The sequence below is a fragment of the Carettochelys insculpta genome, chromosome 2, assembly GCF_033958435.1.
Source record: "Carettochelys insculpta isolate YL-2023 chromosome 2, ASM3395843v1, whole genome shotgun sequence".
In the NCBI taxonomy this organism is placed as follows: Eukaryota; Metazoa; Chordata; order Testudines; family Carettochelyidae; genus Carettochelys; species Carettochelys insculpta.
Genome location: NC_134138.1, coordinates 194,314,376 through 194,331,294, shown reverse-complemented (window position 1 = coordinate 194,331,294; position 16,919 = coordinate 194,314,376). Strand labels below are relative to the sequence as shown.

Genomic DNA, 16,919 nt, shown 5'->3' with positions numbered 1-16,919 from the left:
CCTAACATCAGATCCTTCAGATATGTGCATAAACTAAGAAACGTTCTTGAAATTAAAAGCCTGATCTGTCTTTCGATGCTTATTAGAGTTGGTCAAAACCTCGTCCCTCCTGTAGGTAAGTCTGATATTTCAAAACTTGTTTTCATTCTGAATCAGGATAAAAGTTGAAATCTCAAAATATTTAATGTAATTGAATGTCTGATGTTGTGACTTAGCAACATCAAAGCTGTCTCTTTAAAACGTTTTGCTATCAATATTTAGTTTTGACACCAAAACTCTTCAGTGTTAAAATATGTAGGTTATGTCTACACTAGCAAGTTTTTTTTCAGGAAAGCCAGGCCTTTTTTTGAAAAATCCCATGGAGCAGTCACACACAGCACGTACTCTTCCAATCTGAAATTGAGAGAACGCAGCCCCTTTTTTGGGTGGCCCGTAGGTGAGGAAGAGCACTTTTTTCTGAAAGGTTGTTTTGAATAAAAGTGCGTGTAGATGCTCCGCGGGCCCCTCTTTCGAAAGAGCCGTCCTCTTGCCATCGGATTTTTCAATCCCTGGCCTGTCCTTTTAACAGAGCAGGTGCTGTGCGGATGCTCATTATCAGAAGACAACAAGAAGTCCTGTGGCACCTTATAGACTAACAGATATTTTGAAGTATGAGTTTTCCTGGGCAAAGACCCGCTTTGAAGGAGCGGCTTGATCTTTCGATCTGCTTCTTTTTGTGTCGATGCCATCTTTTGAGAAGTTTTATTCAGAAGATCTAGTCCAAAAGAACTTCTTTCGAAGGGCTGCTAGATTGTAGGCACAGACATAAATTTGAGATTTAAATTGAATCAAAACTAGTCAGAACAAAATGAGTCAATTCATACTCCATTTCAATTTTAAATTTTTTTGAAAAATTTCCGTTGAAGTTGATATGCTTCCACAAAAATGTTTTTGATCTCAACAAAGCAGCATTTCCTTGGAAAACTCCCATCAAATTTTCAACCAGCTTTTCACATTTTTGAACCAGTTCCATTCATATGGAAGGTCTTCACTGACACTTCAGCAGGATTAGTTGCGTGCACTATCATGTAAATTAGACATTAAATAGAAGAGACTTGGAAACAAAATGAGTTTTGCTTCAGTGGGAATATGTCTACACTTGCCCCATACTTCGAAGGGACCATGGTAATCAGGCTGGTGGGAGATTACTAATGAAGTGCTGCAATGAATATGCAGCACTTCATTAGGCTAATTTCCCCCACTCACTACTTCCAAGTGCCTTTAATCTCCAAAATTTTGACATTTTGAAGTTGCTGCAGGGGAGAATTAGTCTAATGAAGTGCTGCATATTCATTGCAGCACTTTATTAGTAATCTCCCCCCAGCCTGATTACCATGCCCCCTTCGAAGTACGGGGCAAGTGTAGACATAGCCTGGGTGATGTGAATTTCACATGCCTCAAGGCACTATGCACCCAGGCTAATCCCAATAAGTATTTCACGGTGGTGGGCTAGCAGCCTATGAAAAGGCGGGGGGTGGTGGTGGTATACGTTTGAATGGAGAGCAAACTCTAATACCACCACTTCCATTCAAGACTTCTACTAAAGGAGGGCAGTTTTTAGAATGATCAGGGCACTAGAAGAGCCCGGTAAGCGGTGACATCTCTAATGCACAGGTCAGTGCATCCCTGGGTCTGAACTAGCTCCCACAATGACAACTTCCCCCTGCTGTGGGTTTTACACCTCCAAGGCAGCGTTGGTAGAAGCTGGTGTAGATCCAGGTCTGAGTGCAGGTCAGTCGTTTGCTTTGTGCATTGTAAGCACAGAATCAAAGCAAAGCTCCCCCTGAAGTTCCAAGGGTGCTTTGTCTGTATTAAAGAGAACAAGCTCAGGCTATATTTAGTTCAGTAGACAATTATATAAGCTTGTCTTTTTCAGCAGTGGGGCTAAGAGCCTCTGAGGACCCTGGCCCAAGGTGAGTGGTGGGCCTGGCTCTGTGCCCCTGCAAAGGGCAGGGCCAAGAGTAGAAGGGATGGGGCCTAGGGCAGTCAGACCTTAGTGCCACCCGGACTGCAGCACTGAGACCCCCTTCCCTCTAAGCCATGCACAGAGGTGCTGCAGAGGCAGTTCAAAGGGGCCCAGGGCTCAGGCTACAGCTGCCAAAGTAGCAGTGGTGTTGACCAGAGCTCCAGGCCTCTATGCAGCTGCCCCTCTTGCCCTCCTCCTCCCGCTCCCCGCAACCCACAGGCCTCTTTTACAGACAAACACCCAGGGAAAGCATGTTTCCAAGAAGGATGGCGACAATTTCTAGAAAAACGTGGTGCCTAGTTGCACTGAAAATTACTTTCCTGCCATTTTTTCATTAAAAATAAATAAATAAAAAGCAGAGGGCCTTTTCTGAGGTCAATGGGAGAATTGTCTGAGTAAGAATTGCAGGTCCATAAAGATGGAGAAATTCTTTCTGCTAGGAAATATCATGGCCGTTCCTAAGTCCTTCTCCTGCTGCCCCTATGGGTAGGGAATGCCTGTTACAGGCAAGAGAAGCGTGATGCTTAGAACTCTAGGGCTGCACAGTTCGTTCTTCCCATATTTGTTTTTTGTACGGTGTATTATCACTTTGGATGTTCTGGCACTGTTCGACAGATGCTGGTCCCAAGCTGAGTGCTGTTCACTGCTTGTGTCTCAATGGCCGTGTCTACACTTGCCCCAAACTTCGAAATGGCCATGCAAATGGCCATTTGGAAGTTTACTAATGAAGCGCTGAAATACATATTCAGCGCTTCATTAGCATGTGGGCGGCCGCGGCACTTTGAAATTGACACAGCTCGTCCTGATGGGGCTCCTTTTTGAAAGGACCCCGCCTACTTCAAAGTCCCCTTATTCCCATCTGCTCATAGGAATAAGGGGACTTCGAAGTAGGCGGGGTCCTTTTGAAAAGGAGCCCTGTCGGGACGAGCCGCGCGGCGGCGAGCCGTGTCAATTTCGAAGTGCCGCGGCCGCCCGCATGCTAATGAATCTCTGAATATGTATTTCAGCGCTTCATTAGTAAACTTTGAAAGGGCCATTTGCATGGCCATTTCGAAGTTTGGGGCTAGTGTAGACACGGCCAATATGTGCTTCTTTTCCAAATGCTTTTCAGGTCCTGAAATAGATCCATTTTGGTATGTGGAACGTGGGGTCCGACCTATCGGCCGGTTTGGGAAAAGGCAGCTCAGGAGCAGCCACAGGAACCTGAGGCCTGGGCTCAGTAGCCTGGAGCTGATTGTGAACGCTTTGCAGGAGCAAGAGGCCCTGGATGCAGATGATGGCTGGTGGTGATTCCCTTGTCACCTGACGTAACTAAACTCAGCACCTCTCATTTGAATTTGCACACGCCTACCACATCTTCACATACACAGTACAGTTCTCTTTTGGTTCTGCTTTTGCCTCCATGGTTTTGATTTATTTATTGTGTAACCTGCTTTTAAAAAAAGCATTCTCAGGTAGAGTGATCCAAACTGAAAAGTGATCCTGAATGCAAACCTTGCTGTTCACAAACATCCTCCCCCACAACCCTAACACCACCGTAGTCACTGTGATGGTAGAGCTGTTCAAGAACCAAAGACATTCATGCTTGGAATCAACTCTGTATAAAACGTGACACACAGAGGGTCTGTGCTAGGCTGCCATCAAAGCTCTCTGTCGTATTTCAAAGTGAATTGTTAATGTTGGTTAAAAGTAAACAATGGCTGGATAAACTAAAGTGTTCTCAATGTATTTACCAGTATTAAAGCGATAGAAAATGTTTGTGCTTTTGGTGTATTTTTATACACACCAGGGCCCTGTGGCTGTGATGCATACAGACTAGCTGGGATTTATGAACTGTATATTCGTGGTCCTCTAGGGTGTATTCCACAAGCAGGTGCATTTTTGTTTGCTTTTTTTTTAAAGAAAAGTACTCCCTCCTCATAGGCTGCCTCTACACAAGCAAGTTCTTTCAGAAAATCTGGCCCTTTTGGGGAAGAACACGTGGACGGTCTACACGCTAAATGCGCTCTTTCAATCTGAAATTGAAAGAACACTGCTCTTCTGCTGGAAGTCCTCTTCCACTCCTGGAGCAGGAAAAGTGCCTTCTTTCAACAGCTCCTTTTGGAACACAGCAGGTGTAGACGCTCCACGGGCCCGTCTTTTAAAAGAGCAGAGCTCATGGCACCGGATTTTTCGATCCCTGGCCTGTTCTTTCAAAAGAGCGGGGGCTGTGTGGACCTTCTCTGTTGAAAGAGTGGATCGGTCTTTCAGTCTGCTTTTTTGTGTGTGGATGCTTTCTTTCGAAACAAGTTTTTTCGGAAGATCTCTTCCAGAAGAACTTCTTGTGAAGGATCTCTGTAGGGTAGACGTAGCCTAGGAGAGGGAGCTTAAAAGGCCACAGATGGGCTTGCTGATGGGAGGTGGGGGTGGGACAGAGTAGTGAAGCACAAAGGGAACAATTGCCCAAGGGCCTGGACAATTTCAAAGGGCCCAGAGGGGTCTTTCCAGGATCTGCAAATGAAAAAGTTTGTTGGATTTAAGGTAGAGTCAGGGTTGTAGCTTTCCCAGATGAAAAATTGAAAAGTCATGGTTCAACCATCACAGCTCAAATCAGTCCTATTATATTCAGTTACATAAATAATCCATAATTACTTGCTTAAGGTGACCCATCACTACACTGGTTACTTCAGTAACTTTAATTATAGGAGCTGTGCTAATTACACCACATTAATCTTAATATGCAACTCTTGCCACTAAAAATACATCAGATAAAATTCTGAGCAGTTCAAAGTAGTAGCTCATGGTCAAAAATGACCATTCATTATTCAGCAAGTGACCCAGAACTGAAACTTAATTCCTGAAGCATATATCAAAAGATGGTAGCCCAACCTTGTTTTTCTAGTTGTCTTCATGAATAACAGCCAAAGTAGCAGTGGTTGAATTAATCCCAGCAAATAATTTAGCCAGTGAATTTAATCCGGAGGCAGAAAAGTGGGCTGTCTGCCAGCAGCAGGAATTTATTTTTACAGATGGGATTAATTATTTCAGTTATTTGACAAATAGTTTGTGTAAGGGCATTTAAGCCCCTCTGACTTGTTTATAGATTGCTTGGTAGGTACATCCAATATTTCTTGTTCCCCTCTGGTGTGACCAGAATCACATGATATTATTAGCGTTTCCTTTTAGGTCTGTGTGGATAGTTATGAACTAAGCACGATTCCAATTTTTAAAGCCAGTCATTCAGACTTGGTAGATATAGCTATTGCTTGAATAATAATAAAAAACCACTTCTCTAACCATGACCAGCAATGAAGCCTCTGTTATACTTAGCTTAACAAAATGGGTGGGGTTTAGGTAATAGTGTTTTGTCAGCCGCATGCTAGAACTCTCTAGGTAGTTTAATGACAGAGTCATTACATTATCCTAGCTCATTGTGGCCTGTTAGAGGGACACCATCTCTTCTCAAGGGCTTTTTGGAATTACTCTGGTTCCCTTAGTCTGCCAGGCTGCTTACCCTTGAAATAGCTCCCACACAGCACTGTGGCAGGTGTGGCCCAAGCTCAGTGCAAAAGATACTGGAAATGTTCAGTTTCTCATGCTATTCTAGTTGCCAACTGCTTAACTGCCAACACAAGCTAAGACACCCAGCGCATGAGAAAGGCAGGTTGAGCCAGAAATCAGCTGGGGTTAGACAGGGAGCTCACTGTGGTCATAATCCACTCGACTGTTAAAGTAAACCTGCTAGCAGTAGTGGGATAGGAGTTTACCATGGCTCACAGCATGACTTGTAATGGAGTAGACAAACAGTACGCCAGAACTAGCCCCAACTTTACCAGCACCTGGGACGCCCACACAAGATGAACACAATGGGCAAGATGCTCAAGCGAGGGCCCCTAGTTCAGGCCTGAAGAATCCAGAGTTGCACAAGCTATTGTGACTCTCTGAGTCATACCAGCAGTCAGTGTTGACTGGAGCTCACCACCATTGCAGCCACGCCCCTTATTCCAAGGGTCTGGTAGATGTGTACTGAAGAAGTGCTGCTCAGGCTCTGTGCCAGCTAAGGGAATCTGCCTAAGTAAGGGACAGTAGCTGGCAGAGGCAGTGTTTTGCATGCACATATATCTTCTCTGTGAAAGCACTCTGCAGCTATATTCTGCCGGGTGATGCTCTCTAAGGCTTGTTATCTGAGCACCACTGAAGGGGACAGTATAGGCAGCATGGGAATGCAGCAGGTGTAATTCATACTAAGGGTAGTGACACTGACTGTTCACAGCACACAGCTGGAAAAGTGCAAGCTATAGCAGTAAAAACCCGAGCTAGCACAATTCCAGCTGGGCTAGGGAAGTGGTTTTCTTTACCATGGGGAAGACTGAGCCTGACGGTTGTGACAGTTATCACTTGCTAGCACAATGCAAAAGGCCCAAATGCACAGCAAAGAGATCCAAGTGAATGTGCTGCTTGTAAGGGACCTGCCAGGTGGCATGAAAACTGCACTGGATGTATTAGAACAGGAAAACAGGACATGAAGGCTGTGTCTACACGAGCCCCAAACTTTGAAATGGCCACGCAAATGGCCATTTTGAAGTTTACTAATGAAGCGCTGAAATGCATATTCAGCGCATCATTAGCATGCGGGTGTCCGCGGCGCTTTGAAATTGACGCGGCTTGCCGCCGCGCGTCTCGTCCAGATGGGGCTCCTTTTCGAAAGGACCCCGCCTACTTCGAAGTCCCCTTATTCCCATGAGCACATGAGAATAAGGGGACTTCGAAGTAGGCGGGGTCCTTTCGAAAAGGAGCCCCGTCTGGACAAGACGCGCGGCGGCAAGTCGCGTCAATTTTGAAGCGCCGCAGCCGCCCGCCTGCTAATGAAGCGCTGAATATGCATTTCAGCGCTTCATTAGTAAACTTCGAAATGGCCACTTGTGTGGCCATTTCGAAGTTTGGGGCTTGTGTAGACGTAGCTGAAGTTCCCTAACTCAGTCCTTAAATCCTCACTGACATTTATGGGAATTTTGCCTGTCGAGGGACTGACTGTATTCAGCATAACATGCATATGGATTAGAAAAATACATTTCTTAAAGTGATCTTTTCCTTCTCTAAAGGAATGGAATGGCATCTGAATCTGAATGGAAATCTCTGTCCCCCACTCCCTCCCTGGCTAAATTAGTGCATTTCACACACTGGAATACGGCCCCCTTTTCTGAATTGCATAGCTGTGAAAGAACCAACAGAGAAGTGGTCATTTTTGTATGGCAAGCTCTTATACTGCCATGCTGGAGTATTATAACACTGTTCAAAGGTATGGCAGTCTGCACCTTTCCTGAGTGAAGAGCACAGATGTCCAATCAACAGTAGATTTATTTTCTTTCTTTATGAATCAGGTCCCTGAAAAGGCATTCTTTTTCATAAATTGCGTTTACTCATCATTCGCTTAACAATAATTCTTGGTGGATATGCAGATAACAACAACAACAAGGCAAGCTTTACTTTCACTCAGGCTTAATCAAATAGATTATATAGTCTTTTTTAACCATTAAAATATTTTCATTTATAAAAATTAATCTAATATAAATATTAACACAAAAGAGTGAAATCACTTGATGACAAAATAATTCTTTGTGTGCTATAACATGTTTTTATGGTTTTTTTAAAACAGTAAATTAATCTTTTTCACATATTTGGCACAAGTAAATCTGTAAAAATTCAAATACCTTGTAGCAGGGCGGGGAAGGGCTTTTTGTTTTGTTTTGCAATACCTACACAATACACATTTTTGTCAAAGAAGACTTAACATTGTAACACAACAGGAGTTGCTTTTCATGCCTCTTATGGATAACATTCTACTCCAAAGTCTGGTTTTTTTTAAACCACACTAACAGAACAAAAGCCATTATTCTATTAACATTAGTCATTTCTGAATTGATATTACAGACACAGTATTAGCTTATTAGACAAATATGTAAACCAACCACTATTAGTGACATTTCATGACACGCATACCTGCATAAACTAACATCTGGGAATGTATTGCACACACACACAAGAGAACAATCTACAGGATGGAGATTGAAGAATGAAAAATGTATTAGGTATCCTACTCTGTTTAATCTCTTTCTTTAGATGGGGTTTGTGTGTATAACCATATACACACACAGTATAAACATAAGTTCTGTTCTCATACTTGTGCAAATAAATTGGAGATTATGAGGACTGCATGAGAATAACACAAGGCATAATCTGGCCCAGAATGACCATCATGGGCTAGATCTACAACTGTTTTAAATCATCAGAGTTCCACTGACGTCAGTGAAACTATGGGGAGGTATATTTGCAGGGGATGTGGCCTTACGTTTCTAATCGGACCCAATTTTTCTCACCAATTCCAGTTGCACTGATGAGGAGGCTTGAAATTATGAAGGAAATTCAAACTGTAACCATTGATCTGGCTACCCTGATCAGGTTTGAATGGGCTGGATCTGAACTACTCCCTACTTTTAGTGGTGCTGAATCCAAGTCTAATGACAACTCAAAACTATTCCATCTCTTCGACATACAAGCCCAAACTGCCAATATGGCTACCTACAAAGTACACCCAATTATCAGTAGCATGCGCTGTTGCCGAGGAAGACGATGGGAGCTGTGGTGGCTCAGCATTTTTAACAATCAGGCTGCTCTTCTTTAGGTATTCTACACATATATCAAGGTGCCTAAATTTAGGCCTCTGAGGCTATATCTACACTACAGAGTTATTCCTGAAAAGCTTATTCCAGAGTTATAATTCCAAAATAAGATATTCCGGAATAATGTGTCCATGCTACAGGGAAGCCCCAAAATAATCAAAACTTATTTCGAAATAGTGTGTCCACACACAATAGAGCCTATTTCAGACTAGAGCCCTTAGAAGCTCTAATCCGAAATACTACACCTACACAGCAGTTTTATTTTCGAATAAAATATTCTGGAATATCAAATTTCAAAATAGCCCCTATTCCCTGTCTACACAGAGCTTTTTTTGAAATATCTATTTTGGAATAGGTGCTATTCCTCGTAGAATGAGGTTTACCAAATTCAAAAGAAGTTGGCCACGATTTCAGAATTATTTCAAAATAGCCATTGCATCGTGGAGATGCTTGCAAAGTTATTTCGGAGTAGTGGCCGTTATTCCAAAATAACTTTGACGCGTAGACACACTCTAAGTAGAAAATTTTGGCCTCATTTTTTGAATCAGTCAGAAGCTGTTTAAAGTCCCCAGCTTTTAAATTACTGCATATTTTAAAATTTATTTCAAAAACATTTGTGGTTACATAGACTGTTTGCTCCTTAGCGGTCTGTACTGCCCATTACGTAATGGCCAGCACTGGTGGAGGTACAGGCAGGTGCTGCCCCGGTGGAGCTTCTGGAGGCACAATGCCTCTTTGGGATTCAGGAAGAGCATTTCTGCCACTATCCTCCTGTGTGGTGTGCAGCTCAGCACCCACTGTGCAATCAGACCGCTCTGTGGGTCAGCACCATGGCTCCATCACCTCTCTGCTTCCTTTAGCTTGCAGGAGACAGCTGTCCAGCACTCCTCAGAGCAAAGGGACTGCAGTTCTGAAAAGCCCTTCCATGCATCATGCAAGGGAGGGGAAGTGAGGTGCCCCTCGTGAGGTCTTCCCCCTCCTAGCACCTGAAAAAGCTTTTTATAATCAGCTCTTATTATTTAAAAACACGTTTCAGGAAGCACAGTCTTGGAACAATATTAATTCACAGCCTTGGTTTACTCTAATGTAATCTTAAACATTTGGGAAAGATTAATTCAGAGAGGTGCCTGCTGTGTACTTTGGGTACTTCCTAAAATGGATTATGTGTCTGAGCACAGAGGTGCAAGGTATTGATTTTGCAATGGTGTTCAGATGTCTCAAGATGCCAAAATAATGACTCAGAATTTATCTTTTTGGAGACATGATAAATGCGTGTCCCCCACCACAGGATGCTAGGGTGCAATGTGCCAGCCGATTGCAATTGTCAGCTGCTCTGTTAACATCCGAAGAGCCCAGATCTGGAGACAGAATAGTAACTCAGCCAAAGTTGCTCTCTCAGCCAACAGAGGGTCTTTTAGAAAATGATGCTGGAACTGATCAGAAACACTGCACTCAGCATCAAACCTGCCAGCAAATATGGGTCACAGATTTGTGTTCTATGTCTCTTCCCATGAAATACTGACCAACAATTATGGTTGAATTAAGTATAGAAAAACACATTGTATTTTAAAGACAATATACTTTAGTACAATCAATGGGGGAGGGGAAAGTGCATCTTAAAACACAGAGCCTTGCTTATGAAACCCAGTATCCTTTCTGGAGTCTCATGAGAACTTTAAGGCAGAGTTTCCATTAGCAGACCACAATGCTGGACAGCTTTCTCAGTGAGGTATCCAAACAAAGCCCTATTACTGAGGCATTGTGGGTTCTCCAAAGTCCATTTTCTACTGGACATACAATGGCTGTTAAATAAAGGCACTCTAGTGTACAGCCTTAGGCAGTGTGTTATTGGCAGTAGTTTTGTAAGTCTAGTACATTACAGCAGATCCTATAGTTGGTTCCTAGAATGGAGAGAAAAGGAAAACGTTATTAGCAAAATATTTCACAGTGACAAAACATATAAAATACAACGCTGATTCAACAAAAGGGGACCACCAATGCTTAATGACCAGGCTACTGAGCTATCATATACACCAATTATTCTGGATGAAATACAAGCCAGAGAGCACAATACTAGTATACACCATTTAAGTCCCCTCCTGATTGTTGAGACGAACTGACAGGCCAGAGATTTGAATTCTGTGATGAAAGCCTGGCCCCACTGAAGTTAAGAGTTTTGTTGTTATTGACTCCAGTGGGACCAGGATCTCAATTTAGGTGTTTGGGGACAAGATGGTTTCAACTCTTGAACTTGTTCCCTTATTGGTCTGCCAACACAGGAGATAATTGTTCTTCTGGGAGCACTGCATGGCCCACTCATTCACATTCATACCCTATGTAGAGACCCAGTATGTGGTCTGTGCACCAGTTAACTCCCACTAAACCCCTCTGCTGACATTTCCCTATGAATAGGTGAGATATGAGAAAAGTGTCTTCTACTGTATTATACTGCAGCACTGTTGCTGTCATGGTCTGCCCCACAAGTCTGGGCCTGGACTCAAGGGTCAGTTAATTTTGCCATTTTTAAAGGTCTCTTTAAAAAAATGGTTCTTATTTGTAATTCTATAAACACATCCAGAGCACTTGAAGTTTATTCATGTCAATGTAGACACAGACTAAATTAAGCAACTAAGAGGAATTCCTGAAAGAGTACAGTTCCTTGTCCACTCCAGGCTTCGTTCGTGTAGCTAGTTCTCTCGGGTAGCTGTTACAACTGGCAAGACGCTGGGCAGAGCTAAGATAATCTCCTTGCTATGGAGTGAAAGGAGCCTTAGTCCTAGAAGCAGCGAGTAAGGGTTAGGGACAATCTAGCTTTAAATGAGTAATCCATATTTCTTGCTCTTAACAATTTTAACAAGGTCTGTTCTCAGACGTTACCATCAAGTCCTTGGCAGGGCTTTTTCCCTCTTTAGTTCTTTGTGTTAGAGATCCTTGGAGCATAAAGTTTCTGTTAAATGTTCTAACAGTAGTAAGTGAAGAATCATCGATATTTTCACCTGGGGGAGAAAAATGGGAACATCTTTTATGTGATAACTTGAAATAACAGATTTGAAAGAAGCAAATCTTTTAGCTTTTCAGAGACTGACACCAAAGTTTTGAGGAAAGTTTGGGTTACTTTGAATGGAAACTGGAAGACTACGATATTGTAAGAGAGGTTTTTGAAATTATGAGAAAACCCGATTCAATGTCACATGATTTCACTTCCATCAATGGAGTTACAATGGCATGAATTTAGGGTAAAGCAGTGGTGAACTGGGTCCAGGCATTGTCACACCACTAAACAGTTAAAGTTGGAAGGCACGCAGTGAAAAATCAGAAAACTCAGAGTAAACAGAAAAGCAAAACAAGATCTCATGAGAATGTTCACAGGCAAACAGTAAATCATCAGATAATGTCATGGAGCGTATGTCTACACTTAAGGGAAAATTGACCCACTGGTGGTCGATTTTCCGGGGTTCGATTTAACATGCCTAGTGGGGATGTGCTAAATCTAACTGCTAAATCCAAAAGTTACAGAGGAATTCAACAGATAAGTTTCTTAAGATGATTTTGAGTCATGGAAGAAGCATGATGCTGCGGTGAAGGCATGTAAGCCGGGTAGCTTCGCCCTGTCCCTGAAATTTCTTATGCCGTTACACATGGATTCAGCAAAGCGCTTAAAGATGCATTTGCACTGAGCTCACATTTAAAGGTTTTATTAAATAGTGCTTGGCTGGATTCAGGCCTTAAAAGTGAGCTTTTCCAAGAGTGTGTAGTCAAGTCTAAGCAAGTTGATCAACTCTCCACAAACTAGAAATATTTTTAAGACCTGTAGTCCATGGCACAAGTGCCTTCCTGACACACGCTCCACTTACTCCCAGAAAAATGATCTCAACTGCTTTTGTCTTACTGCTAACTGGTAGAACTGGTGCTTGGCATAAACAGGCTAAGCAACTGGTTAGGGTCAGAAGAGTTCAAGGGCCCCCTATTCACTTTACTGGGGTGCAGGGCAGTAGGCTAGCACTACCTTGGCTAAACTAGCACACTGTGATCGCTGTTTGCTGATTCTAACCGCCACTCACTCCAGAATAGCCTTTTTGGGATCTTTTCAGGTCACACAGTCATCACTTCTTATTTGCCTTGGCCAGTCTTCTGACGTATGCAGCAAATTAAATCAAATGAGCAAGTGAAAACACCTTCCAAAAGGCAAAATCAGGGTTTTGTAATGCCCATGTAGCTCTGGGGTACTGTTTATTCTCATTGTATTCGCTTTGTAACTCCATTGCCCTGAACTGCTCTCTTCAGGCTGCATACTGCAGTTTAACCAGCAAGAGAAGACAATACATAAAATTAGTTGAATGAATTTTTGGGGCACCTTTTACTGGTGGAGCTGGAAGCTTCCTCCTCTGCTGTCTTGAGGTGTCTATTGTTTGCATCTGTGAAAAACATATACATTATAATAAGTCGTAATACACAAAAAAAAGCGGAGACTTCCCCCGTGCAAAGCCGCATAGTGCTGTAGGCACCTGATTCCTTTGCCTTTGCTCCCGTTTTCTTGCCAGGCGAACACACGGAGCCACATTCAAGCCTGCAACAGTGAGAGCTGAAATTCTGCTCTCGATATCTGAAATCTTAAAGCAAAACAACAAGTTAAAAAAAATAGACTGGGGGGAGAAGTTTCCAAATTACTGCAAACGCTGCTAATTAAAAGCAAAAGGAGCTCGAGCTCACGCTCACGCTCACGCCCTCAATCAATCGGCAGTATTAAAAAAGAAAAAAGAGGCAACTGATTTTTCAGTAGCTCTGAAAGACAATCTGCCAGACGTTTTGGACAGCTTTGTTCTTTAGTCTTGAGTGCCAAAGGGAACATGCACGTATTAGTAAAGATGATTACTCATTACATGGCGTAAATGAATGATCTTGTGGCTCTGTACTCACATTCTCTCTCACTATGGACACTTTGCTCCATTTGAAATACAGCCGGTACCCAATGACTAGTAGCTGTGTAATTATAACTTAACTGGAGCTGTGTTTTAAAAGCTATGCTTAAAGCACTGTATTTTATAATGCATTTGCTATTTCACATGGGCTCATATTTCTTTGAGCACAGAGAAAAGTGCGTTCTTAAAACAATGCTGAAATCTTCTACCTTAAACATTCCATAATTCATACTTTAAATACCTCAGTAAAGACATGGTATTAAACAAACAAGGAAACAAACTACCAAGTAAATAAGACTTTGGGGAAAAAACAAGGCTGAAGTGGTGATAGAGGGAAAAAATTACGCAAAAAGGAACAGAACCAATGGAGAAATGAGAGAACAGACAGACTTCTGCAGTCAGATAATATGTGCTAATGACAGATAACACCGGAGTTGCCAATACTGCTGGGAACATATTTTCAATAGGATTGATTGTTTTTAATTACTTTAAGTACACACTTATTTTCCTTTGACACCTTGCATGGCTGTCTTTCTTACCATAAACTAAAGATTCAAGCCAATATAAAGAAAGCACTGTTCTCCGTTTTAAAAGCTACTCAAGTAGTTAGGATAAATCCTGAGGTCTCTGCCCTTACTCAAGCAACTGCTGCTGAATGAAGTCAGTGGAAGTTTGCCCCGTTAAAAAAAATTAAGTAAAGACCTCAAAATGCACCATTCGGTATCTCTAGGTACAGTGAAAGAGTTCAGAAGTTTGTTCAGAATGGAGATGGTGATATCAGCACAGGCACATTGCGTGGCTGTAGTTCTCTCATTCTGGTCTAGGAGCACCACCCGATTTAGTGTATGGCACAGAATCCAGCATCTTTGCTAAATACGGTGATGTGCAGCATGCTGTCAGTGGCATGTGGGCATGAGTTCGCACCTATTGGAGTTAACAGGTGTTTTGCCAACCAACTTCAGTAACAGCAGGATTTGAGCCAACAGCTCTGGTCCAAAGAAACGGATATCTCTATTTGTCATGCATAGCTCTTTGTTATGCAATAGGGCCCAAGCAACACACACCCTGCTCAGGTGCTGTTATATGGGTGCATATGTTGGATTACTAAAAGTGAAGTCCGGCTAATTAGTCCACATGGGTACAGAGGAGAATCTGTATATGAGTGATGATAAGCTTGAATGTGTGAACTGTTACCATACAAGGTCTAAGCAGGACAGTACAATGCTGTAGTGCCTTTCGAACCAGGAAGAGAGTGAATTTCTTCACCTGAAGCTCTGCATGATGAACCTGGGCTGCTGCTGTGGCTACCTGGTCCTCCAGGTCAGCCAGGTCCGATTCTGCTGTAACACTGTTGATTTTGCGAGCCGCATCCTCTAATTCGCTCAGCTGACCCTCCAAACTGTACACAGTGCCTGCTGTCAGGTACACCTAAGGATCCAAGTCAGGGTACAAAGTAAGTCCAATTGCTTGTGATGTATGTTCTAAATCACAGACGCCACAGACTATGGCAGGAAAGGATGAAAGCCAAAAAAAAGCAAGTTTCCCAATGTCTCTGCACGTACCACCCTTATGAAATAGATCTACTTGGAAATGTATTTTTTCTGGTGGAAAATTTCAACCTTTTTCAGCAGTCATGACCCCATTTTTCTCTATGTGCACAGTTACCTAGCTTGGCTACATTTCCAATTATTGGAACACAGTAACCCCATTTGCCAAACTACAAAGGAGCATTGTAGAAACCCAGGCTGTGGTGGATCATGGGAGATGTAGTCTGTCTGGGGAAACTTGCACATAAAGGAGAATGGGGTCAGTAGGCAGCTAAACTACAGGTTGAACGTCTCTCTCTAATCCAGCACCTCCAGGACCTCACCTGTGCTGAACAAGAACATTTACCAGACCACATGAGGCCAATAGTGTCTAGCAGCATTTTGAACACTTTTCACTTCTTACTGGGCTCGTAGAAGACATTTAAGGGTAAATTACAGCTAAGTAACAGCACAGGACACAGAGCCAGGACTGGTGGCTGGAAACAAACTTCATGGGACATGGGAATCTTGGGCACACCCATGATAAGTGGTTGCCCAGCTAACTAAAACCATGCCGGATTATGGATGTTTCCAGACAAAACAATGCCAGACTGGAGAGGTTCAACCTTTACAGCTCCCAAGAGGCACTATGGTGGTGTTTGAAATGAAAATCTTTTCGGCCCCAGACTGAAAACATTGTGGCTTTCAGCTGTTCAGTTGTTTGACGAAAAGTTGAAATTTGGGCACAAAATGACAATTTCTTGTCCAAAATGGTTTAGCTGGAACATTTTCAACTGCTCTTACGATGAAATAATATTATGCATATGTTAAATTTAAAATAAAAAAATGCTTGCACACGAAGTCAAGGCAGCCTGACAACTAAAATGCCACATAGGAACAACTGCTTAGCAGAATAACAACACGTAGCCCTTGCAAACTAAATTAACTTGATAATTATTCAAAGCAGCAAACTAACTCAGATTGGCAACTGCTGGCATGCGTGCCGCTCTCAGCACGAGACAATGTAGAATGGCAGGCAGGCAGCCAGGGGCTCCGGCCCTGCCCCTCCTCTCTCATGCAGCATGGGACAGGGCAGGAGTTCAGAGCTGGGGCTGGAGTCCTGCTGCAGAACTGTGGTGCGCGGCCAGAGCCCCACTTCAGTGCAAGGCCAAGGCCCCCGCTGCAGGGACCCCACTGGAATGGGGAGCTGAAGCATGGGGCCCCTGCTGCAGCACAGGGCGGGAATCTATGACATGGGGCCCCAGCTGCAGGGCTTCCACTGGAGTCCAGGGCCGGGGCCAGAGCCCCCAGTGTGGGGCTGCCACCGGAGTGCAGGGCTGGGCCAGCAGCGGGAGCCAGCCTGCCCCATGCACAGCCTGCAGGCAGCAGGCACTAGGTCCCAGGGGCACCCTGGCTGATCCCTTCTTGCACTGAAGTGGGGCTCTGGGTCAGTAGAGGCACCTGTGGCCGCTACGGCTCCTGGCTCTCCATGCCAGTGGGCAATTCAGCCCTACCCCACTCTGGCTCCCTCTTCCAAGTTTGGTCCCCTACCCCAGCCCCCTCCTCCAAGTTCAGTCCCCCACCCTGGCCCCCCACAACCTTTCTGCACATAGTTTCCCCTTGTAAATAGGTTTATTCATTATTTTGTTGTTGTGAAAACACTTTTATTCCCATGAACCCCAGTAAAAGTTACCATTCTAACCCTAATCCTGAGTCCCTAGTGCATGGTGGGAGAGTGGAGAGGGGTGGGGAGCGGGGAGGTATTGTATGGAGGGTCAGTGTGAGCCCTGGGCAAAGGCCTCAAACAAGG

The 16,919-nt window shown here is 43.5% G+C and overlaps 1 protein-coding gene across 1 annotated transcript in view; it reads right to left on the bottom strand.

Moving 5' to 3' along the window:
* Nucleotides 1-7,410: 7,410 nt before the first annotated feature.
* The window catches only part of MYRIP (myosin VIIA and Rab interacting protein), a 390,058-nt gene continuing 380,549 nt past the window's right edge, over nt 7,411-16,919 (bottom strand). The window contains exons 13-17 of the mRNA XM_074986085.1: nt 14,850-15,011; nt 13,170-13,274; nt 13,019-13,079; nt 11,542-11,660; nt 7,411-10,565 (exon numbers count right to left, since the gene is read on the bottom strand). Of these exons, the coding sequence (XP_074842186.1) occupies nt 10,533-10,565; nt 11,542-11,660; nt 13,019-13,079; nt 13,170-13,274; nt 14,850-15,011 (480 nt within the window). The 3' untranslated portion in view covers nt 7,411-10,532. The remainder of the gene's footprint in view (nt 10,566-11,541; nt 11,661-13,018; nt 13,080-13,169; nt 13,275-14,849; nt 15,012-16,919) is intronic.